The 26,842-nt window shown below is 36.5% G+C and overlaps 1 protein-coding gene and 1 long non-coding RNA gene across 3 annotated transcripts; one reads left to right on the top strand and one right to left on the bottom strand.

The window, feature by feature from the left end:
• On the bottom strand, positions 1,279 to 22,945 carry LOC109722953 (signal peptide peptidase-like 2). 2 transcript variants are annotated; one of them, XR_002219576.1, is made up of 15 exons: positions 22,539 to 22,945; positions 18,799 to 18,957; positions 18,511 to 18,622; positions 18,242 to 18,364; positions 13,364 to 13,521; positions 12,291 to 12,473; positions 11,985 to 12,019; positions 11,487 to 11,643; positions 6,178 to 6,231; positions 5,986 to 6,078; positions 4,796 to 4,938; positions 3,009 to 3,079; positions 2,802 to 2,885; positions 2,019 to 2,251; positions 1,279 to 1,474 (listed from the first exon to the last, which is right to left on the bottom strand). XR_002219576.1 is itself a non-coding variant. In XM_020251130.1 (14 exons), exons 1-14 carry the CDS (start codon positions 22,731 to 22,733, stop codon positions 2,154 to 2,156), a joined length of 1,665 nt encoding a protein of 554 aa, XP_020106719.1. In that variant the 5' UTR covers positions 22,734 to 22,945; the 3' UTR covers positions 1,769 to 2,153. The 2 variants fall into 2 exon arrangements, 1 of the variants encoding a protein (XP_020106719.1); XM_020251130.1 differs by lacking the exon at positions 1,279 to 1,474 and having other exon boundaries at positions 1,769 to 2,251.
• Positions 16,672 to 17,919, top strand: LOC109722954. The gene is made up of 2 exons (XR_002219577.1): positions 16,672 to 16,926; positions 17,686 to 17,919. It is a non-coding gene; the product is annotated as an uncharacterized LOC109722954 (long non-coding RNA).

The following is a 26,842-nucleotide window of genomic DNA, read 5'->3' as shown; positions in this document are numbered from 1 at the left end:
AAATCTGTCAATTGCGTGTAACATATTGCGTGTAACATATTGATACAAGTTCTGTAAAAACCAATGCCAAATTTCACTATTTTTTCCTTCGCAAATTGCAAATGCTAAAGGGTAAATGCTATCATTTGCATTTACAACTCTCGCTATCAATGCATAGCCTTCGTATTTGTGATACAACAGTCGTCGCTATCAATGCATAGCCTTCATATTTACCATACAATTGAGTGCCATCAATGCTCACTACCAGCCGACAGTGTGCGAATCCACGAATAGAAGGACTAGATGACCAAAAAACATGACCAAACCGACATATTCCGTCTGGTAGCCATCTACGATCAAGGCATCATAAAGTACCAGGATTACTTCTCTGCACCATAGTAAGATAATGAGGCAAGTCTGTTTATGATTGCTCCCAACTCCCATAAATAATCTGTAATGCTTTGCTCCTTGCTAGCCATGTCTTCTAATAGTTTATGTCAACATGCAAAGTGGATCGCACCGTTTTCTGTATTTTTTTTGGCACCATATTAAGTCTTGCCTTCATTATCGAAAGAATCATTTGACATATGAGACTTGAAGTATAATTACGGTGCGAGACATTTAACATTGGAATTACACATGTGTTGACCTGTATATGTCTTAACTCTGAAGTATGTTGCATCTTTAGGAACCGAAGCGTATAATCTCCAAGGACATCTCTCAAGCATGCATTTTACTGTATAAGTTGTTTTCATGGATTTCAAAACCTTCATCTGAACATTATGAGCAATGTGTTATCGATTTAGAGAATCCACTAAGGATGACTTATCATAAAAACTTCGACGAACCCAAGTCTCGTCAATGCTAGGTAGACCAGTATTTGTCCGTCTAAGATCGAACTCAATCGAATCCATAACATACTGATTTATTCAATTATTACCTGCAAGAAAGTACTCTAGATGGTCAATAAAATCAAGTTCCTTGTCAGGATTGTCTACATATTCGTTATGTACATGCGGGTCATCATTTTCACTGTAAATGGCATTCACAAGACAATTTAACCCACCATCGTGATCACCATCAATGTATGCAACCAGCACGAAGGAGGGACAGAGGAAGAAGAGGAAAAGAAAGAAGAATTCTTATTGCTAGAATTTTGATCAAACTAGAGCTTTGATTGAAAGAAAAAGGTATAATATCAAAAGGATAAAAAGGTCAATACCTAAGATCATTAATCAAGGTTAAGTTATTTACCTATGATTAATTATATTTTTCTAACGAATGCTACCAGCAGGAATATATTTAAAACTATTAGAACTTTTTAAAGAATAAATCTGAAAACTTAAAACTTTGTAGAAATATATCTACTATTCGATATGTTTGTAAAAAGCTGAATGAAATTATCCCTGTTATCTAATATCCAATTGGTCTCGCCCGTAGATTCTCCGATCCCTTTTTCACCTGTAGAACCAGGACCAAACTCCTTCCAGTAAGCCTGTAGTGTAAGTATATAAATTTCAGATGCAAAAAACAAAAAAAGAAAAAAGAAAAAAGAAAAAAGAAAAAAGAAAAAAGAAAAAAAGAAACAGGTACAATAATTCCGCAAACTTCTTCAAATGGATGGATACACAGAAACAATGGATTACAAATTGTCAATATGAAGCCAAGTACGAATCACAGTGCATTTTATGAAGTTCATTGCATTATCACAAAAGGATAGGTTTAAATTTAGCAGGAAATTTCTGATTACTATTAGTTACTGTGAAATCACACCATGTATCACAGCGAATTGAGACTCGAATTTTATGAAGACTACTGCATTATCATGAAGATATGGTTAAATTTACCCAGAAAACGTATTCCCGTTGATGCAAATAAATACAACCTTGTAGAGAATACAACTTCTGCTTGATTGCTAATTAGAAGTCAAGTATCAAAGTTAATACAGAAGGATATCAAAACAAAGACCGCAAATTCTGTCCTTGTGTAGTAGCAACATAACCTTACAATTTGTCAAAGAAGATCGTATCCCAACTTACTGGGTGCTTGATGTCGCCGGCAGTTGCTTGAGCTTGTAAGGATCTTCCACATCTCAGAAGGTCTACGATTTACAGGCCCCAATTGAGATTTTGCGGGCCGCGAATTTATCTATAACAAAGCTTGACCTTTATGGGTTAAATGTCATTAGCTGGATCGACATCTTGTCGACTTCTCCCATAGTGCCACAGGTCATTTAGCTCTCCTCTCATCCAACCCAGTATGATTATAAGCCCTGATAAGCAAATCTCTAAGTTAGAAAAGCAACATAAAAAAATCAACAAACAGGAAAAAAAAATGCTTAAGACTTGTTTGGCATCTTTGCTTCTTTTTTTCTTTTTTCTTTTTTTGTTGTTGTTGTTGTTGTTGTTATTCACACATAATAAATTATATAAATGCTTAAGACTTGTTTGGCATCTTTGCTTCTTTTTTTCTTTTTTCTTTTTTTGTTGTTGTTGTTGTTGTTATTCACACATAAATTCTATATAATTTATGTGTAAGAGATAAATTTTTCTACTGTTAGCTTGCAATGCACCCGCGACTGTGTAAGAGATAGCAACTTCTTTGAAAAATCAAAGCAATAAAAAGTAATAGAAACAAAAAAAAAATTCAAGTTTTTGTTCTGTTACCAAACAAACACCTTGGGTCCAAAGACTGTAAGCAATCCACCATTTGCTCCCCTATGCTTTTCATATTAAATTTTTATTTAAAAGAATAAGAAAAGGAATAATACCAAACAAGACCTTAGTTTCTGTGAGAAAATACCAGGAAACTGAGCTTGTTACCTAATGTACATGGAACAAGGTAGAGCAAGGCAGGTTGACCATGACCATCCATCAGAAATAAAGCAAGATATGTGAGGAAAAGACCTGCAAAACAAAAACAAAAAAAAAACAACGGAAGCTCTAATAAATACTAGCACTAGTAAGATACAAATCATGTGAGAGGAAGCCTTTTCTCCTTAGAAAAAGAATCTGATATCAAAAACCTACCGAATCCATAGCCAACCGTTAGCCATAGAAAGTAGCCATTCATGATGCCTTTCTTGTTTGATCTATCATATCTGCAATGACATTGTACCAAGACAGCCAATAGTTAAAATTTAAATTGTCGACTGACCGACAGTAGGTCGCTATGCAAGTCGTAACATCTTATGATTAAAATCTGACTTCTGGCCATAGGAAAAGCCTGAAAAGGGATCAGAAGCAACCAAAGGCAGACCAGTAAACTCTTATGTTGACAATATAACTAAATCAGAAATGGCACCTGCCAGCATGTATATCTTTGTTCTCCTAGCCTAACCTGATGTCACAATTAAAACATCACAAATCACTTCGAGGACTATCAAAATCTGGAAATTTTAGGGACCGATATTCTAACTTTTAATTCTAATATTACAACAAAAATCTTGACAAAATGAAATAGATGAGATAAGTAGAATCTGAACAAGGTGGAAGAGTATGACGGAAAAATGGATTGTAACAGATTCTTGCATAGTTTTAGGCATATATAAATAAGGAAACCGTGCAAAATGCAAAAGCTGTGAGGAAAGTGAAAATATAAATTTATTGATCGATCACTTAGTGAGTTATTCTACCCACTAAGAATTTGTCAATTATCCAAAAACCGCCACTAGAAGGAATATGTGGTATATCAAAATTCTACAGACTGATAAATCATAAAATAGACAAAGGTAGTACCTACATGGGAATGAAATGGAGGAGCAAGAAAAATTAATAAAAGAAAAATAAATATAAAATAGAAAGAAATGCATAAAGATTTCAAAATTATCTTTAGACACCTATTAGCAAGTTCACACATACTAGAGGCTACTTGTGTGAGGACAAAATAAGACAGAAAAAATATAATGCGAACTTCAGAAGTTGATAGTAAAACATGCAAAACTGTTGTAATTTGTATTATTCATGATAAATGAATATTAAAGTCGAACACTGCACAAAACAAATATCTATAAGCTTTTCTCCCCACCATGTTTTGTGATCAATGAGTATTAAAGTGAAACACTGTGCGAAACAAATATCTGTAAGCTTTTATATTGCTGAACAAGAGAAATTTATTAGCATGGTTCAAATTTGGATATACAAAACCGGAACAACTTGGGGAGTCTAGTCTTAGAAGAGGGTCCGGTCAGTTATCTTAAAAGCTATCAATAGTTAAGACAACAATAATACCATAATGACGTTCATGTAACATAGCATACTACTAATAGAGAAAAAAAATACAAAATAAAACTATTCTCTGTTTTGAGGAATTTCTTGAGATGCATGGTTCTTTTCTAATGAAGGTAAATGTATAACCTACTTAAACTTTGGTCCATTTTGAAAAGGGTACCCAACCTTTGAACATTTTGATTTTGGTACCTAACATTTTTATTTGTTCAATTTTGAACCATTCCATGGTTCTTCTGTTACAAAATTTGGGTGCACTGCTGGCTTTAACGAAGATGAGTCACATATATCATGTGACATATCAAATCAAGCTCGCTGTAATAAATGGTGCATCTAAATCCTGCAACAAAACGGTCATCAAACAATTAAAATCAAATGAATTTAGAAGGTTAGGTAGCAAAATCAAAACTTTTAAAGGTCAGGTAGTATTTTCAAAATGTGTCATAGTTCAGGTACGTTCCATATTTTAAGCTTTCTAATTACTATAATTGTTTTGCCTATACTAGCAAGAAAATTACTGTAAGCTTACTAAAACCATAAAGAAACCACTAAATCATTTTTTTGCAACAAGTGAAATTCTATAAAAATACCTGTAACTAAATGCAACAAGCAATCCAGGAAAAAGAATGTCCCCAAAGCCAATCATATCATAGCCACCCCATGGATCAAAAAAGCGAGGTACCCTTAAAAGCATGGGAATTGCTTCTCCACCACTGTTAGTACCACTAGCAACCTAAGAAGAAATTCAGGCAAATCAACCACACAAAGTACAAGAAAAAATTCATAAACTTTATAGTCAAAATTCTGAGAGTGCTTTTACTGGGCAGAAATTCAGGTAAAAAAGGACAAAGCATGTAAGTCATAATACATACTGAAAAAATTATCATAAACAAATTAAGGATAGATAGTTTCCTAATCAATCATGGATGCATTTACAATACGTTTTTAAGTAGGCACCACATAAACCAATGCAAACAATCCTAATTACAGATAGAGAACAAAATATTACAGAGAAGGGCCTTTTGGGTGAATATAAACAAAACCATATGCCTGATGATCATTCAGAATGTAGAAAGCTTACACGTCTTCATAGCCAAAAAAGAAACTCGATTGTATTTGTTCCCCAAGCAAAATGAAAGAACCACTCGAGAAGGGCTCATTAAAAATAAATTAACTATGGTGCCAGGTTAAGAATTTCTTTACTCTGCCTTGGGTCTTCCGAGTATTCATAGAGGGACTTGTATGACGCATCAGAACATGCAAGTCTGTGCGCTGCCAAACTGCTCGTGCTAGCGTCATCAGGGGTTGTGACGTGCAGTTGCTTGGGCCAAGCAAGCTCTAAAGCTTACAGAAGACAGCAATAACTATGAGGTATAAACAGACTTAATAACCATGAAATCCATCAAGAAGTTCCTCAAAGAAACAACTTTCTATACTCCGGCTTTCGTAATATTGATAGGATGAATAAAGAGGCATCACAGAGGGATAAAACTTTATCAGTATGTTTAGCAGTTTGTGCTAATTTATTGAATAAAGAGATAAAGAACAATTTAGAAGACAACATTAAAGTAACAGGATGGAAAATTCAATCAAGCATATCAATCAAATGGAAACAACCAGTAGCGTGGCTAGTATAAACATCTTCTGACAACATTTCACAAACATTCTTGAGATTACACTGAAGCAACATAACAAATTTGAACCCCTCATGGTGCCAAAATGCATATTCACTTAAATGAAAATCTAACACTGGACCATAAGATGTGATAAGAAAACTCACAGCAATCATAACACTTTCGTGGAATATAAGGGGTGAGATAAACACCCAGAATATGTCATAGACAAACGCACAGCTAAGAAGAGCTGATGCAACCTGTAAAAGAATGTGACAGTCGAGCAGTATGAATTATGTCAGCTTATGATTACAGCATAGATGCTGTAGCCAGGAAATGAGAACTGAGAAAAGAGGTACCTTGATATTTGGTAACCGAGCCATTTGCAGAACAGTTATCATCAAACAGATACCCTGGCAGTGTAAAAAACAGCATATATAAGAAGAGAGTGAATGGAACACACATGTTGAATGGATCCACAAATGGGTTTAATTAAAAGAATGTCGAACTAGCTTAAGAACGATGAGATTTCAACAATCCAACAAATAATACTGTGTATATCTAGCATCGATTGAATGATAATTATCTTTAGGTCCCCTGATCTGTTCTTTGCCCAAGTTATCAGATATCCCTGAAGAACAGCATAACAATCATGCTCTACAAGACCACTTAAGTAAGGGAACTTTAAATTCATCATATGTAGTTCGCCCATCTTATCAGTTTGAATTTCTTACCGAAAACCCATCATTCTAGTTCAATTTCAAAAAGAACAAAAAAAAGTGTAAAACAAAATATACTAAAGCTTTAGTATGCATTTGGCCTCCTAATCTGCACTTTGTACCGGGACATTTGATCTTACTTCTCTATGCAAATCATATATATATAATGGACAATTGTTTCATGAACTACTCTGCTACAGAAGCCCTCATCGGAAATTCTTGTCTTGAGACTCCGTTATGTTGTTCGTCAAGACAGTGCTTCATCAGTGCAATATCTCTATCATTTAACATTTGCATATCATCTTGATATATAATCACTTCTTGGAAAACAAAGAAGGTATACTTTTAAATTCCGTTTAAAACTTAACCAATCATTTGGCTATTTGGGTGTCATAGTTCTATACACCCACTCACAATATGACTTGTGTTTGAGAAGATCCTGAGTTCCTAACTCTTGCAAAGTCATATAAGCTTCCAGAAATTATAACCACGTGGAATTTTTATATTGCACTGGAGATATCTGTTAAATATGTAAATAGATATTGCTATAGTGTTCGACATATTTAGTATCTTGTGCTATGTTAGGATACTGTATATTACAACATATTTAGAGTAGGTTTATATGGTATGATATAGGATTATATGGTATGTAATCTTAATTGTATTATTTCTATAGTAGGCATTGTTACCACAGTAGACTTATCTCTTGTACTATATAATTTAATCAATAGAACCCAAGAGAGTATGCTCTTTTGCCCTTCTATCATGGTATCAGAGCCACAAACCTTAATCCGGAGATATTGATATATAACCACCTTCCACCACAAATCACACCTTCTCTATAGGTGTTTTTCTTGTTATTCTTATTCTTGCTGTGTTGGTGCCGCTCGGCTCATCTTTGGTGTGTTGCCTTAATTGGTGCCATCGTCGATCTCTTCTTGTTGTGTTGGTGCCGCTCAACTCATCTCTGGTGCCACTCGGTGCATCCCTGTTGCCGCTGGTTCTCTCTAGTGCCGCTCGGTGCATCCCTGTTGCCACTGGTGTTGCCCGAGTCATCCTTGGTATCACTGATTTCTTCTTATCTCTTGGTGCCGCTTGCTGGTGTCACCCGGTTGATCTCAAGTACCGCTCGATTCTTCTCAGGTTCAACTCTGACTCACTTTTCCTCTTTCCTCTAGATCTGTGATTACTTGGTCTATTTTTCAGATTTGTCTCTCCTGGTGGATCTTTTTTTTTTCTCTTGGTGGTAACATGTCTTCCTCTTCAAACCTGCCAGTAGTTAACATCAAAACTCTCATACCACTTACGGATTCCACATCTGGTGTGGAAACAAAATTTTCTTAATGTTTTGGAGAGTTTTGGTGTTACTTCGCATGTGAACGGAACTGGTACTATACCGCCTCAAACTATTAAAACTTCTGATAAGAAAACAAGTGCAAACCCGGATTATCAAAATTGGAAAAAAGAAGACACCACTATACTCTCGTGGATTAATGCCACCATTTCTCATAGCATATTATAGATGGTCGTTTTTAGTTCTCCTAAAACTGCATATGATGCTTGAAAAATTATTGAAGCATATTTTCTTAATAAAACTGCTTCCACGGCTCTCTTTGAAGTCCGAATTGCGAAGCATCAAGAAAGGTTCAATAAACATGAGCGATTACATGCAAAAGATTAAATCGATTGGTGATGCTCTACAAGCGATTGGTGAAACTGAGTCAGACCATAACTTGGTCACAATAGTTCTTCTCGGGCTGCCGGAAGAATACAGGGATTTTGTCAATGCCCTTAATACACATCGACATAAGCCCACTTTTGAACAACTTCATCCACTTCTAATGCAAAAGGAAACTGAAGTTCAATGTCGTACTAGTTTGACAACATCACCAGCCACTCCCACTATCGATGGTGAAGCTCTTTATGCAAATTGTGGACGCGGAAGCCATGGAGGTCGTGGAGGTAGATATCGCGATGGTCGGGGACAGCGCGGTAGATTCAACTCATATCCTGGTTGTGGATCTCCTGGAGCTTATTCGCATTCTCAACCTAATAATTCTCAACAACCCTATACTCCGACCCATCAACCTTACATTCCAAAGTCTGGCACATAATGTCAGATCTACGGCAAGTTTAATCATTCTGCTTTTCGATACAGACAACACTTCAATCATTCCTTTGTTGCAGATGATCTTCATCAATCCTTTGTTGCTATGAACCTTCATGAACCAGGTAAGAAAGTGTGGTATCCTGACACCGGAGCATCTAATCACATGACTGCAACTTCTGCTATTCTCTCAACCTCTAAACCTTATAACGGGCATAAAAAAATTCTTGTTAGTAATGAAAATTTACTTAATATTACTCAAACAGGTGAAACTCAATTGCATTCCTCCTCTAAATTCTTTGCTCTTAAAAATGTTCTTGTTGTTCCTTCTATTAAGAAAACTTAACTTTCCATACGCCAGTTCTGTCATGATAATAATTCCTTTTTTGAGTTTGACTCTTCTGGTTTTTCTGTGAAGGACAAGGAAACCGAGATGGAGCTCCTTCGATGCCCTAGTTCGGAAACATCACTCTATCCACTCTCTTCTAAAGTTGCAAGTGTCGGAAATAAGCAACAGCTAGCACTGGTTGCATCTACGATTAATAGTAATATTTGGCATAGACGGTTAGGTCACCCTAGTTTTTCTGTTCTTTCTACATTCCTTAAAAATAATAAAATTGTCTCGAATTCTACTTTAAAATTATCGGTCCATCTGAACTCTGAATCTATACCAGACGCCATGCAGCCAGCCTGTTGCTTATTCTCCATCCACTACTGATGTGCCACCTACCTCCTCTGATCATCCACCTCCTCAGCCTCCTATTGTCTCCTCTCCTTCATCTTTTGTGGCTCCACTACCTGCCCGAACCCATTCTATGCTCACTCACTCTACGACTAAGGATTCCACAGGGTCTACTTCCTTACTCGCTTCTACCCATTCTACTCTTCCTACTGAGCCTACCTTTTTTCATGAGGCTTTTCAGGATGCCGGTTGGCGTGCTGTTATGACTGAAGAATTTGATGCCTTACTGACTAATGCTACTTCCATTAATCTCATTAGCTGTAAGTGGGTATACAAAGTAAAGCAGAAGGCGGATGGTTCTCTTAAGCGTCTCAAGGCTTGGCTTGTTGCTCAGGGTTTACAAACAACAACGAGGTATTGATTTCGATGAGACTTTTTCTCCTGTTGTCAAGGCGACCACTATTCGTACTGTTCTCTCCGTGGCTCTCTCCTCTGGTTGGTCTCTTCAACAACTTGATGTAAAGAATGCGTTTCTTCATGAAACTCTCTTTGAAGAAGTTTATATGACACAACCACTCAGCTTTGCGGACCCCTCTCTTTCTCATCACGTTTGTCGTCTCCGCAAGGCAATCTATAGTCTTAAGCAGGCTTCTTGGGCTTGGTTTCAGTGGTTCACTTCATTTCTTTCTGAAATTAATTTTGTCGGCAGTACCGCAGATCCCTTGATATTTGTTTCTAATTCCTCTTTTGGCACTTTCGTTCTTTTTTTATACGTTGATGATATTATTACCACTGGCAGCTCCTTTTTTTAAGAGGCTCTCATTGTCACCTTACAACGTGAATTTGCTATGAAAGATCTCAGGCCGCTCCATTATTTCTTGGGCATTGAGGTTACTCCGTCTTCTTCTGGTCTTCATCTAACTCGGCACAAATATGCGTATCAACTACTTCAGCGCCATGGCTTTCTTGATTGTAAGCCTGTTTCTAGTCCTCTCTCTCCGGCAGCTCGCCTCTCGTCTCATAAGGGATGTCTTCTTGATGATCCCTATGTCTATCATTAGCTTGTTGGTGCTCTCCATTATCTCACCTTCACGAGACCGGATATTTCATATGCTGTCAACTCTGTTGCTCAGTATTTGCAAACGCCTCGTGAACCACATATGCAAGCCGTCAAGCGTATTCTACGTTATATCCGAGGGACACTATCTTATGGTATTCCACTCTCTCGCTGTGTCAATCCTTCTCTTGTGGCTTTTGCTGATGCTAATTGGGCTAGTTGTCCCGATACACATCACTCTACTTTTGGCTATTACGTCTTTCTCGGGGCCAATCTTATCTCCTGGTCCGCTAAGAAACAGCCCATCATTTCTCGCTCCAGTTCTGAAGCGAAGTATCGTGTTGTAGCGTACACGCTTGCTGAGACTGTTTGGATTCGACGTTTACTTCGTGACCTTGGTATTTTCTTATGGCGCTCCATCAGCATCTATTGTGATAATCTCAGCACGACTTATCTTGCGGCTAATCCGGTTCTCCATGCTCGGACGAAGCATATTAAGCTTGATCATCAGTTCCTGCGTGAGAAAGTCCAGTCTGGTGATTTGGACTTGGTGCATATCTCTTCTGATAAACAACTTGTTGATATTTTCACTAAGCCCTTGTCGCCCTCTTGTTTTTTGGTGTTGCAGCTCAAATCTTCACATCCGACCACCGGATGCTTAGCTTGCCGGGGGGGATGTTATGACATATTTAGTATCTTATGCTATGTTAGGATACTGTATATTACAACATATTTAGAGTAGGATTATATGGTATAATATAGGATTATATGGTATGTAATTTCAATTGTATTATTACTATAGTAGGCATTGTTACTATAGTACACTTATCTCTTGTACTATATAATTTCATCAATAGAACCCAAGAGAGTAGACTCTTTTGCCCTTCTATCATATAGTATACCTTCTATATATATTTAGCACTGCATCTTCAAAAAGCTATGTATGCCTACATTAGTCTAGCTGAGTATACTGAGGGATAAAAAATAGAAGCAACTGCAACTACATCTATTACAAGCACTATAATTTTAGGGGAAAAAATTGCATATAGAAAGACACAAAAAAGAAGAAGAAAAGGAAACATTAACTGAAATATATGTCTTACAAGGATATCTTGACCAATCCAAGCACATGAAGCATGTCGAAAAACAGCCCAAAGAATAGCAAAGGTTGCACAGAACGGTAGAACCCCAAGAGATAGCATCAAAACTTCACCAAAAATGGGAAGATTGATTGTCGTCTGTCCACAATCTTTAAGTATCCTGTATATTAGAGAACAACCGAATAATAATAAAGAAACAAAAGGCCAGCAAAAAGAGATTCAATTTGTGCCTGCTTGGCCTAGCTTCTAAAACAGCTTCTCTATTCCAAAATGCAAAAGTTTCAAGAAACCAAGCATTTAGCTAATAGATAGACTGGGCATTTGCGGTGGCGAGAAGCTTGAAGTGAAGCTTTTGCTTTCACTGCAGTGAGAAGCTGTTGAGGAGATTTAAATCAAAGGCTATTAATGGTTCTTCGAACAGCTATACTTGAAAGTGCGTCTGCAGAAGCTCCAGCTGAATCAAACAGGACCTAATTATAGTGGTAAGTTCTCATCCCATACCTTGAAAGAAGTGTTACCAAGCAAACATGCATTCCCTGTAAAATGATATAGCAAATTTCAAGTAAGCATTAAAGCAGTTTGGAGGATAAGGAGCAAAACCAAAACCATCTATACCACCATCTCCAATGCACTCTCAATTTCAGGAAAAAGAAACAAAAATCTCTACCACCACCAAATCGAAATTCAAGTTAGACAACGCAAGTAGTTCAAGTAACAAAACAAAGACTAGACAAGATGATTACAACTAAAAAGTAGTAATATAACAGAGGCGAGAAACTCATAAAGAACTCAAATAATGCAGCGTACCTCAGTACCACCGATGCAAAACAGCACAATCAGAAGCCAAACAAACCAAGATGACATTAAATAGAAAAGAAGCAGAAGGAAAGCTGAAGCTGCTATAACAAAAATTACAGCTCCTTTTGTATTAATCTCTAGGACTTCCTTCTCAGAGGCTTCTCTATTACGTGTTCTAGTATCAGGCCCATCCTGTTTGGCAAGAAAGAGGTAAAATCTATTAAGTGCACACTCAGAAGTCAAAGGAAAAGCCATATCACATATCCACAATCAAAAAGATTTTCTAGATAAGAATGTTTCTTAGAATAAAAGTATACAAAAATAAGTAGCAAATTATAAATCAATAAAGACCTTCCAAGAACAGATGCATAGCGAGGGTAAACCCCCCATAGTGGAAAATATAGATTGAAAATACAAAAGTAATAACATTGGTGGAGCTTAAATATAATATGGCACTACATCCAGATTCATTAAGATTAAAGGTCGGAATCTTTTATTTATAATAAATTGCGTGCCTAGAAGATTAACCAGCAGATAAGTTTGGTTAATGTGAGAAAACCAGCATAAAGCAATTAGTTCATCCTGATTGTGAGTTAATTGAGTACATAAAAACAGACTAATCTATTTGCAGCGCTTCTCGCATAGGGGCAGGGAACAAACATAGTCTCATGAGTTGATTTGGCCCCATCCATGAAAGGATTACTGGTCAGGATTCATCAGAAAAATTGCTATGTGGACACACAAAATGAATACGTTACATTTCATAACTCTGATTATTACTGTGAACTCCTCTATAAAGACAATTGAGATAGTTCTAATTTCCATACAAGGTCTTGTAATCACAGCTTATGCTACAAATCAAAATTTTGCCTGATCGAGGAAAGTCTGTCAAATATTTAGTAATCAGTACCACCGGCTAAGTGCATTCGGAAAACATGACAGCTATTACACCACGATATATGACCTCTTCAATGGATCAAAACTATTTAAAGCATTTGAACAAGTTCTGAAAAGACAAGCCACAGAGTAAATCAAACAATTAATTTTTGAAATAATGGAAATGTCTGTATAAAAGAATGAACCTTCCGTGTCAATTGGTCGTAGTGTTCATCAACCTGCTCACATGCGACAAATTCAGCCCAAAGCGAAGCACAGACAATTGTTCCCACAGCCATTAACCACAAAAAGCTTGCAGAAAAGTCCACAACTGGTCGATTTGGTGAATATAAAAGAACTTCCACTGCAAGAAGAAAATTGATCAGAAACAGCCATATGATGTCATCAGTATCCAGTAAATTGAATATAACCAGATTATAATAGTCCAGTCACACAGATGTGAGAAACATTTTGATTTCCCACAGAAGCAAATTCTAATGTCTTGAATGGAGGCAAACAAATACAACCATTTAATGCCTAGGTAGATATCTTAGTATATAGAAATAAGTATAAAATAAATACATACGTTGTTACACAATGCATAAGATAGCTGCTTTCATTGTACAAAGTAAGTCGTAAATTATCTATCGTATACTCTAGAGTTAGGTCAGTTTGGATTGATGGACATGCCGTGCTTGATTGATGGGGAGTTCAGAAATATTTCTACAATTAGGCGAAATCTGGGAATAGGATATATCACCTCATAGATGGAACATAGCACCAAAGATTTCAAAATAACAAAAGATCATACTCCTAAATTACCATGAAAACAACATACTGCACAATCTGTTATTGGGCATTTTCATGAAATATTACCAAGGCAAGTTGTATATTGGCCCTTGCTCTTTTCTAGAAATTTCATTTTGCTCCCTAACCCCTAATAATGGAAATGAAACAGAGAGAGTGTGTTTCTTTGTACCCTTTAATCATTTCCCTTTAATGGAAGCGATAGCGCTGCATCTTTGATTTGTGTCATTTTGCAAAGAAGTACAGTTATTTATTGCAAGGAGATTTGGACTGCAGGAAACAATCCTAGCAGCTGTCCTATAGCTAACCAAGAAGCATAAGGTGTTGTCTTCAGCTGATCACTGTGATGGATATAGTTGTCGCGGCCCAGCAGGGGTGGCCAGCACCTTTGCCACTGCTCCTTGCAACGTTCGTTGTGATTGTACTGCCTCTCTGGTAAATCTTTTCTGCAGCAGCGGTGCAACTGCCGCTTCTACCATTCTATACATTGTCTCAACAAGAGTGTCCCTACTCCAGCCATTATAGGAAGAGTTCAAGAGTGTTGTAGTGTGTACATATATATACATATATATATATATATATATGTGTGTGTGTGTGTGTGTGTGTGTGTGAGGCTACTATGCTTCTGGAAGCACGGAGCCTTCCGTGCTTTCAGGTCGTTTTCGATGTTGCGACTTTCGAATCATCGATCGGCTCCGTTAAACTTGATCTAGAGTATTTGAAGTACCTAAAAAATAAATTTTATAATTTTTCGATATCATTTGCCTAGTGATCGAAGGGGCTCAAAATCAATAATTTTAATGGCCGTAGTGAGCCGTTTGGAAGTTTAACGGTGTAGAAATATCCAAATCATGTAAAATTTTGATAGAAAATTCTTTATACTATATAAAACAAGATCAGTATCTTTGATCTAAAATTTTAATGTCATATTATCACGTTTTGTAAGATTTTTATTTTCAGCCGTTGATTTTGAGCCCCTTCGTTTACTAGGCAAATAATATCGAAAAATCATATAATTTATTTTTTAGGTACTTCAATACTCTAGATCAAGTTTAACGGAGCCGATCGACTATTCGAAAGTCGCAACAGTGGAAAACGACTTGAAGCACGGAGCCTTCCGTGCTTCTCCGTGCCTTCCAGAAGCATAGTTAGCCTTACTCTATATATATATATATATATATATTATATATAGGTAAAATTTCATACATGCCCTTTATGGAGACTAAAATTCATCAATAGCCCTCTAAAATTCAAAATTCAATGATACCTTCTGAATTTCATAAATAATCATATATATCCCTTCTCACAGCCTTCCGTTAAAAAGTACCGTTATATATATTAAATACCAATTTTACCCATGTACAATACACTAAATGTGACTTTTTCAATAGTATAGAAATCCCTCCATTGTAGGCTATTTAAAATGTCTCTATAAACTTATTTTTTATTTTTTTATTGGGACTTAGACTTGTAGTCTCTTGGAAGGTGAAAATGAAAAACAACCTGCGCAACTATAGGTCTTTCTGAAATGGCTCCCTCAACTTTTATTCTTTTGGCCGAGATCTCCTTATCTTTAATTTTAAAAATTAAGCAATTTTAATTAAAAAATTATGAATTTTATCAAATTCATTGGTGATCTCGTCAAATTTAATATTACTTATTTTTTAGTAAATAACACTAAACCAATTAGTAGTTAATAACTAATAAATTTATTTAATTTGATAAAATTAATAATGAATAAATATGAAAACTCATATTAAAATGAATAGAGGTTAAAAGGGCGTCAACAAAAAAAAATTGAAGTTGAGGGGTCTAATATCAAAATCGTCTATAGTTGAGGGGGTCTCCATACATTTTACTGATTAAAATTAAATTACTTCAAAATAGCAATAGTTGAAGGATCTCCACTACATTTCTCAAATAGAATCAAACAATTAAGGGTAAATTCATCATTTCATTACATAATCCCTTATTTAATGAGGGAAAACTGACTATATGGGTATTTATGATAATTTTCTACATTTTAAAGGGTATGCATGATATTTTAACTTTTGTAGGGTTATCTACGAAATTTATAAATTTGATAGGGGTACTGGTGAAATTACCCCATATATATATATATATATATATATATATATATATATATATATAGAGAGAGAGAGAGAGAGAGAGAGAGAGAGAGAGAGAAGGGAGAATGAAAGGAAGTTGAAGCAATGAGGCTGCAGTACATGAAGGTCGGGTAGCAAAAGTAGGCAGCATCAGCGATGGTCATGGAGGTGGTGGAGGCAATTAATATGACATAGAAGAGGATTGAAACTATGAATTTGCAAAATAGGTGGGGTTTTATGCAAAAACTCCATCAATTTGTATACCTACATCAGCAATGCTGTCAGTGGAAGATGATAAAAGAGGTCGAATGAACCATTAGTATAAGCTTACGGTGCCTCTTGTTCATTTTTGAAGGGTCCGAGGGCAAAGTGAAACTTATGAAAAAGTTACATGTCTAGTGGTACAAATTATCTCATTACAACAATGAAAGAACTAAGGTGGCAAATAACAAAAGCTGACAAGATCTATCTAGAGATGATTGACATCAAGGATAGTATAAATTTAAGCAAATAAAAGAAAGCATAAACACTTAAAGAGCTCTTATCCTTCGATCCAAAGCATGAAAGGCAGAACTCTGCACCTCTGAGATACACTGAAATATCAACATGACAAGGTACATTAGGGTTTGAATGAGTTATTTTAAGGTTTTTATCTATTTTTAAAGAGTTATGAGCTCCAGAAATAGGGACTTTTGTTCTAATCCGAGAATAGAGTATAATAGTCGAAGTGATGGACATAAATTAAAGATTAATGGAGATACTCATTATTTGTATGTTAGGTACTTCGGGCGCGCACGCCGGAGCTCCTACGGCCGAACCTTCCACGTCTTAGATCGGTCTTTTCTTATTTTGAGGTGGAATCCTTATCTATAAATGATGAACCTTAGTGGTCCTCTTAGTATCATGCATGCATATATATATTGCTATCGAATGTTCGTAATTCTTGTTGCATGTTTAATTATTGTTCTAAGAGCTTATGCCATCGTTGTTTATTCTTTGGTTCACAATGCAATGGAAGTTGATCTTATACTCTAGCATATCTCTTATTATCACATTGTACTAGTAGAGGGTATGCATTTGTATTGGAAGGTAGCATAATCTTGATTATTTGTTAATTCCAAAATATAACATGATTGTTGGGACATTGGCACTATTTGGATTCGCCGCTATGCTTATGGTACTCCCCGGGCCATCTTGGATGGCTCCTTGTGATGTGGGAGTTTGAGTGAGAGAAGGCGTGAGTGGGTTACCGGTGGTGGTCGCTCCCCACGCGGTAAGCCCTTTGCTCCCCGGGTTGAGATTTGCTTTGCACCCAAGGCCAGGGTGTCGCGCTTACGCATTTACTCGATTGTAGGTGGAGTTGGATTTTTGTTGGGTCTTTTCTAGTTGATTATGCTTATCCTATGATTTTACCGCTTACTTATTGAGTATAGTTGCTATTGTTGATCATAATGGTAGATTCATATGTATGTTTAATAATCATTCATAATTATTGTTTATCTTTCCGTTTAGCACATACTATTAGGTCCAGTGGGGCTTGTTGTCTCTAGATGAGCTTCCACTGGGAACTATTGTTAATAGTTCTCATTATGTGGATATTACTAATTTTTCAGGTATGGCCTTTGAGATGAGATCGGGCGAGACGACGACTATAGTTAGAAAGTAGCATGTTGATCGTCTCCATTTTTGTATTATGTAGATCTTATCTTTGTATTTTGGGCAATCATTTTGGATATGTATTAGGCCATATTGGACTATGAATTGTACAAACTTGCTACTTGTTAAGTTGAGGGCATAACCATTTAGAAGTTTTATGTATGCTTAAATGGAATGGTATTTTGGATAACTAATCATTATATTGGTATCTTTGGGATGTTTAAAATTTGTGAATTGTTTATTTAAATTTATCATGTTGTGGGGATGTTGATATTAACGCCGAACATACTTAAGTATTCAATCTTAAGTTATGTGGCGGGTCTGCAGCTGTTTTACCTCTGTGGTGCTTACCGCTATCGGGGTGCACAAGTTTAAAACTTCTATCACCTACATAAGAGTATTAAGCAAAACTAGAAAACCAATAGGAATAGTAATAACAAAATATGTTCTCATGGGAGACATGGAATCTCATAAAGTTTTATATAGCAATAGCCACATACGATGATAACTCACCATTCCCTCCTCCATTAGCCATAAACTCCATCAATTTATCTCCTGCTGACTTTGGTATCATTACCACAGGGATTGTCACATTAATTGAAGTATCATTTTCAGTACAGACCATCTTATAAAGTTCTGTAGATGAAAACAAAAAAACATAATAAGGGGCATGGACCAATTGTTTGCACAATATCATCAGTATATGTTGAGTGCTGCAAATTATGTGAAGGGCTCGATAAACAAACAGAATAAATATACAGTATCAATTGGTACGTTTCTACCTTCATCTTCATTTATTACTAGTAACCCTGCTGCACCTCCGGACTGAGCGACCTTTGCTTTATCAGTGAAGGTACAATCTCCACGTTTAGCCAAGGCAACTGAACTTGTTAACTGTTTAAATAAGAGCTAGCTAAGGTTCAAAACAAAATACAAATGATGCTAGAAAACAAAACTACAGTTCCTCAGGGAATATGATCACAAAAACAATCCATATGAAACTAAAGATATAAGAACCAAGAACTTGGTCACAGCTTGAAAAATTCATTTCAAGGTAAAAAAATTGGTACCTTTGATGACAAATTAGCACAGCAATCGAATGGATTAGCAAGAACAGCAAAATGTTTTTGTGCTTCAGAAGTTTGCAATGGCAAAGTAGCACCAAATCTAGCACTCAGCCCAACAAAAGTTGTGCTTTCTGTCCCGTTCACCCAACTCTTTACCTTAACCTGCAGATTGTGTCAAAGCTTTTATAAGCAGATATGTAGTCCAAATCCAACTAATCAAATAAACAGAGCTATAGGGTAGTAACGTCCGAAAACCCCTTTCTAACTGTGATGGAATCTAAACATGAATAAGAGTAAAACAAGAAAGTAATAATGGAAGTCAATCCAACCACACTTCATTCCAAACAATAGATTTCAACGTTAAATCCAATTCTTGAATTTATTCAATTGCAAATCAAATCAATTCTATCATGATTGATACCAAAGAGTTTTTATGAGTAGAAAAACTAGTAAATGCTAAAGAGATATATATAGTTCCACAATAAGGCATAACTTCAAAGGCGAATAGGCTGGATGACACAAGTGACCATCACCGAAAAAAAATATGGTTGATGAATCACCCAAAAACTGGTCCAACCCAGCATCCCGTTTGATCATCAATTTATTTAATATGGATTTGGCATTCATAGATCTAAAGAAAGCCTGTAACATATTAAAGGGACTATTTGTTAGGTCCATGATAATGTAACCAATATATATAATCAACTACAGTAGCATAAAAATCTCACAAATATACATGGAATGAAGTGATCAACTAACTTGGTTCATCATGACTACTCTTAGTCAAACTTTAAAGGAAAATAATAATCTATATGAACAAACATAGATTGGCAAGTTTACTGGTTCATACTAGCTATATAAATAATGGATAATAGCAGATGTTGAGGTCATCCATCAACCAAAATTGTAAATAACGCATAACAAGTACATAACGGGCACTATGAACCCATAGCGGGTTTACAGAAAGCAGATAGTGGGCACCATAGTGGGCGCTATGAACCCATAGTGGGTTTCATAAAAGCAAATTTAATATATTTATGTTCCTTATAAAAAATATACATATAATTTTCAAGAAAAGACAACTAATCTTTTTTTTTTAGTATTGCAAGTCTATATATATTTAATGTCATCATCTATTAAGAATTTAAGATTAACTTTAAAATATTTAGCAAACCAAAAAGACATAAACCTTGAAAATCTCTAATCCATTAACAATCTAATCATTCTTTTAACCCGTTTGCACTTTTTAAAGGTTTGGGTTCATAACACCCGCTTTCAGGCCACTTTACAGCGGCCGCTTTAGTGGGCCCTAAGCCGCTAAAGCGGCCGCTATGAACCCGATCTGCTATATGCCAGTTTACATATCATAGCATAGCGGTAACACATAAAATCCATTATAGCAGCCGCTATGGCGGGCACAGCGGCCGCTATGTATAAACACTGATATTCCTTTCTCTCACAAGCATCAATCCAATGGACTTTCCAACCTTAATTGCCTACACATGGCAATTATGGTTTCGTTGCTGGAGAAAATAGAGCCCAAAAAACTTCCGAGCATAAATCAACTATAAAACACACACGATGTATAACTTCATTTTATATTTTATACCAGAGAGCCACCACAAAGTATAGCCCTTCACCACTTTCACCACTTCAAAAAAAAAAAAAAAAAAAAAAAAAAAAAAAAAAAAAAAAAAAAACTATCCTCTCTCAAAACCCTATCCCTAACCCACATCGATAAACCTTCAATATATGAGATAATAACAACCAACTGAAAATACATATAATAGTTCCAAAAGGTAAATTCGGCTTTATCGGACTTAAAGTTTTAGGTTTGGTTGTTTGACAAATATGGTTGGTAATGGTGGAAGGCTAGATTAAAAGAGGATAATAGGATATTAGGAGATAAGAGATACAAAAAGTGCACCGTTCAAACGATTGCGGGGGATCCACGATCGACGAGGAGGGCGGTACACCACGAGTAGAACTTCGGCAACGGGGAAGAAGAAGATGAGGTAGTGACTCGGAAGAAGATAAGGGGTAGAAGTAGAAGCCAATCTTGTCACGAGAAAGAAGTGACAACGATCAAGTTGAGGAATAAGACGATCTCGGCGCGAGGAAAAAGCGTCGATGATCTCACCGGGAAGTAGATAACCAAGGGTAAAGAGTGAGAGTAGAATTTTCTACTCATCCAAATATATCTCCCTTAAGACTTCAAGAACCATGTATTTATAGTGTTGAGAGCCCTCCTATAATAAATTATTGTCTTTACGTTTTCAACATAACACGGTCACCCAAGAGTCATGCATAGAAAACGAAGCAATTTTGAAAATTTCAAAGGTCTTTTTTTGGGGAATTCCAAAGGTCTTTTTGGGATTGTTTTTTTTTGTTTATTGGAGAAAAGGGTTTGGGTTAGCCAAATCAACTAAAACTAAATGATTTAAGTCCGAATCAAACACGAACCTACAAAATAAAAGAAAATTGCAGTCAAAAATAAAATGAGCTTTATTTGCTGCATCATTTTCCCGAACAGTCGTTGCCATGGCACCAAGTAAGTAAAATGAATCTCTTAATGAAATAACAACTATCTACTAGGTAGTGATAATGAAATAACAACTATCTACTAGGTAGTGATCCTCATTTACATGTACAAAGGAGGCCTTTTCAACAACTATTGCTTATTACTATGATTGTTGGCTGACATCTGTTTAACCTCATTCCGGAGTCCTTAATTCTATGACAGGGAGTTCCAACCTTATGTTATAATGAGCCCAGGAGTCATTCTTTTCCCCTTCATTTTTCAGTTTCCTGTCATAGTGTGTGGCTTGGAAAATCTATAGTTTGCTTTAAGCCCAGCGGACCAATATAGAAATGTTATCAAAAGCAAGGTTAACTAGATTATTAAAACTAGAAAGAAACCTCCTCCATGAATAGTTGTTCCTTACTCATATAACATGGGCAATATGACTAATTTTCTATTGCACTAGGCATAGCATAACATTACACGAATTAGCGCAAGTGTTAACTTTAGAATATCAAAGATTTTATCAGTATTTTAGATCCGGGCGCAATTCTGAGTATAGCTGGTTTGCTATAGAACCACAGAGCATGTTCACTAAAACTAAGAAATGACTAAAACTTGCCGAAAGCTCAATTCTTGATTCATAACAGAGTACTGCTGCATTAGCCCAAAAAAGAATTACAAGCAAATTCAATCAAAATCTTGACAAATCCTATCAAGAAACTGTGTAGTGTTTGGTTCTCTGTCCAATTAGGAGACCCTTGGACAGAGAACCAAACACTACACAGTTTCTTAAGCAATTTTGCTATATCAAATCAAGGACACCAAGCTTCCCAAACTCGGAAAGGGCTTAATAAGCCAAAATATCAAAATCTTGATAAGCAATAAAGGTAATCAGATCAAAATCTTGATGAATCCCATCTAGTAACACAAAAATTACTATACATGAGAGCGATTTAAGAACCCTAAGCTCTCCTAAAACAACCAAACACCAGAGAAATTTCATTAAAAATTTCGTTGTTTCAGATCACCGGCACGTGATCACCACGTTCCCAAACTTAGAAAGAGTTTAATGAGCCAACAAAAAGGCTTCACAGCAATTCGATCAAAAGCCCGGCAGATTCCATCAAATCGCACAAATACTACTACTCACGAGAACAATTTAAGAGCCCTAACCCCTCCAGATTGGGACAAAGAACCAATTCCACGTACGATCGCTTACCAGTTGGAACTTGTTGCTGCATCCGGGTGATTTGGGGGCGTCGTCGTCGTCGCTGGAGACATCGTCGGCCCCCGCCGCAAGGAAACGCCCGGAGAGGACCAAGAAGAAGAGGAGAAAGGCGATAATGGCGAGATTGGGGAGCGAGGAGAGGCAAAATGGGGGAGAGGAGGAGGAGGAGACCTTGCAGAGACGCATCGCTAGGGTTTTCTTTTGCTTCTTCCTCCTCCTTCCCCGGTCGATACGAGAAAAGAAGTATCGTCGAATCAAAACTGATTCTTTCTTCTTTTTTTTTTCTCCTCCTCGTTCTTCACTTTTTCTCGCCCTCCACGCGACCGGTAAAGAACCGGAGAGAGACGTCAAACGCGTGTGATGCGAGTCGTTCTCACTGCAGAGTAGACCGCTAGCGTTGCAGCATTGAAGAGCGGGTGAAATATATATATACAGTGAAACTGACAAACGGGTTAAGGCTCTATTAGGATCGCGGAGAAGATCATACATAGTACCTACGGTGAAAAATTACCAATAAAACAAAAATTTTATTTATTTACATACAAGAGTTCAACATATTTGTAATTTTTTAACCATTAAATTATTAGAATCCATTATTAATAATACAACACGAATCTTGAGATAATTCGACTACTAAAAAATTACTAACACATATGCTTGTGTGATTTTAAAAATATAGGAGCCCAATTGTATTTACAGTATATATATTATAATGAGCTAGTGTACTATATATTTTTGGAGTGATTGCTTATATATTCCTGAAAAGTTTTCGACTTTTCGATTTACCTCTCTTAGAAGGCTAATATTGAAAATACCCTTTCTACATTCCAACATATTTCTAATATACCCCTAAAGTTAAAATCGGTTAATGAACTTTATTATTTCTGTAAAATTACTATTTTACCCTTTCAAATATACCCTTCCACCATCACGGGCTTTCTTATTTGCCCTTAAAGTCAGGAGCACAAAAAGTATTTTCACTTTTGGTCTTTTCCAATATCAATATATCTCTCTACCGTCACCAATATTTCTTATTTGCCCTTAAGTTAAGGGTAAAATTGGTATTTTAATTTTTTTTACTGTGGTAGATATTTAACTCACGTTTAACCCAAGTTAACTTAACAGGAAATAACTATGGGGGTATTTTGCAATAACGGTGGAACATATGAGAGGTGTTTTAGAAAGAAAAAAAAAAATAGAGGTAAATCGGATATTTTCAAACGTATGAGTAGTATACAGGCAACTATCCCTATATTTTTAGGTTCCACGTAAAATAGAAAAATATATTTCTATATATTTTTGTCCTAACTCTACTTTATCTTATACTGTTGGATGAGGCTCAATACCAAGTGCACCCTAAGATCAAATTAGTTTGTCAGTAATTAGTTACCAGAAAAATAACTTTCGGTTGAATTGAAGTTCAAGTAAAAAAATTTTCTCACTATTGCTTGTTTGATCGAAAGTTAATGAGTTTGGCATTAAAATTATCCTTTTTAATTTAATTTCATACTGACATATAAGTGAGTATTAAAAGAACTACAACAATTAATTTTTTAATACTTTTTCTTATTTCTTTCTCTTTCATCATTGCCTTTGGTACTTTTGCCATGTGGTGTGTCCATATTAGTTTGCTCTGATTCAATCCAATCCACTTAGGATGTGAATTTGTATTTACTTCAAGGCTAAATTACATAAAATTCTCATGCAAAAATCTGATTTTTTACTTTCCTCCTGTAATTTAAAAACTTACACTTTGTCCCCTTGTAAAATAAAAAATATTCACTTCACCCCTTGTCGTTAGTAATCCGTTAGGGTTCCGTTTATAAAATATTATTATATTTTTTTTATGCCAAAAATGCCCTCAGCCTTCTCTCCTGTGAATATGGTGAGTGGCAACATGGTGAGGGGCAAAATGGTCATTTTATCATCACGGTTCACACCGTACCCCTCCTGGGAACATTTTTCATTTTACAGGGGGGCAAAGTGTGAGTTTTTAAATGACAGAGGAAAAAGTAAAAAATCAAATTTTCACAGGGAGGTTTTCTGTAATTTAGCCTTATCCTAATAATACCTGGCCGTCCCTAATGCAAGTGGCAAAGGGCTTAATGGTTGGTACTCAAGGTCCAAGTTCCAAGGCTACTTGCTTCACAATTTCAGTTATGTTTATTTCTATACTTTATAAGTTAAGAATAATAATAAATTGTATATTTCTTATTAGTCACCCTATTAGCAGGCTACCTTATAGGTTAAGGATAAAAATAAATTATATAGTCGCCCTCTTTATATCTAATCTGCACCCTCTTTATATCTGATCCGCAATGCGCACTCTCTTTATATGTGATCCACAATGCGTGGGAGTAGACGAGATACGTGAAAAATCTAGAAGCTTCAAGACGATTCAAGAAGGCTAGTAAAACAGTCCAATTTCGATTCCTGGATACGTTAACTATTCAGTTTGTAAATTTTCACTGCTCTCTGATTCCAACAATTGGTATCATAAGTAGTTTTGGAAAATCCAAAAGCATCAAGACGATCCAAGAAGGCTAGTAAAACAGTCCAATTTCGATTCCTGAATACGTTAGTTATCCAGTTTGTAAATTTTCGCTGCTCTCTAATTTCAACTATTGGTATCAGCCCAATTTTTGACTTGTTTTCACCTTCGATCATATTAATGATGCGTGATTAGATTGTATACTTCGTTTATCATAATTTTTTGATGTAGATTAGTTCTACAAAAAAAAATTTATTCATTTTTCTATGTAAAACAATTTATTCATTAAAAAAAAGAAACTAAATCAGTTTTAGTTTTTTTGCTTTATGTTGATCATGAACACATGCAAAAAAAAAAATTTTACATCTATTGCATATTTTTTTAATAATTTTTTTCCGTTTCGTGCATTGAAAAAAATAACTGTCGTAGGGGCGCCGCGTGCAAGCACTAGGCCCCGCTCAGCTCGCTACAAGTGCGGAGTTGCACCTCACCCGGGCCCTGGGCTGGGCCTTGCCGGCACTTGAGACTACGGGCGCCCCGCACTTGAGCGCGGGCATGCAGACCTCTCCTTTCAATTTTTCAATTTATTTGTAAAAAAATTCGGTAATATTTTTATGCTCGTCTGTGGTGCATTTTTTTATTTTTGTTTATATAGGGTACAAGTTGTTTTTCTTTTATGCTTGTCTAGCCTGTTATGAATTTATACGAATGTTGTATATTCTATATATCATGTGCAATTATTTATGCTTGTGTAGTATATTGTGAATGCATGAATATGTTGTATGTTCTTTTTTCTGGTACATAGATATTTGTGTTCTTTTGACACTTTCAATAAAGTTTAATTTTGAAAAAATAGGTTCGACATATGTGATATTTCTATGAAATATTTCTTTTCAGATGTACACCTTTGTAGTGATATAGTAGATTTTATTCTGCAAAAGTGATGTAATAACTTAGGTCAAGTAAAGAAATGTGTTTTGCGCAGCATCAACATTTTTCAAATTAAATTTTGATTTTTTTTTATCTGTATGATAATCTTATGAAGATAAGTTCTCAAAATATATTTTTTTTTAAAAAAGATGTGTTCTTTTAAATAGATAAATTCCAATTTTTTTGGATAAGTTTCAACATTAATAAGATTGTAATTTTTGAACCGACACCGGGTGATGATTACGAGCCTAGCGAAGTTTTTGATTCTGTTGTGTCATGAATAATGTTTCATCTTGTTAATTTTTTTTGAAAATGTGCCTAATGTTTAAACCTATTTTCTTTTAACAAAGCCGTCATAGCTGACCTCACCAGGGATCAGGGATCATCGTGCTCATTTCTCGGATCGCCCGACAAGCGATCGGAACCCGAAACAATGCACAAAAAACTGTAAACTCCCTTACCGGAGCAAGACAGGGCATGGGACGGCCATGGGCGGCCGGACGGCGGGCACGCCGGCAGGGGGAGGTCACTGCCGGTTAGAGGGGGCCCGGGCACGCACTAGCAGGCGGCAGGAGGCGGCCGATGGCGCGGTGGAGGGCCATGAGCCCGCACCGCTCGGCTCGGCTCAGGAAAGCAACTGCGGCCGGAGGAGCTTCGGGGCGACGGTGGCCGATCGCCGGAGGCCTAGGGAGGGTAGCGCGCCCGACGTTGGGCGGCGGTGACGCACGAAGGCCAAGGTGGCTCCGGTTCGGCCCGCACAAGGTCTGGGCAGCCGTAGGGAGCATGAGCGGCGGCCGGCGGTCACGGGGACGGCGGCGATAGTGCGCGGGAGATCGCCGGCGGCCAGAGGGAGGCGAGGCGGCCTGCCCCGATG

Source organism: Ananas comosus, linkage group 17 (genome assembly GCF_001540865.1).
Source record: "Ananas comosus cultivar F153 linkage group 17, ASM154086v1, whole genome shotgun sequence".
Classification (NCBI taxonomy): Eukaryota; Viridiplantae; Streptophyta; class Magnoliopsida; order Poales; family Bromeliaceae; genus Ananas; species Ananas comosus.
The sequence above is the reverse complement of the archived record's forward strand: the minus strand, read 5'-3'. Positions and strand labels throughout refer to the sequence as shown.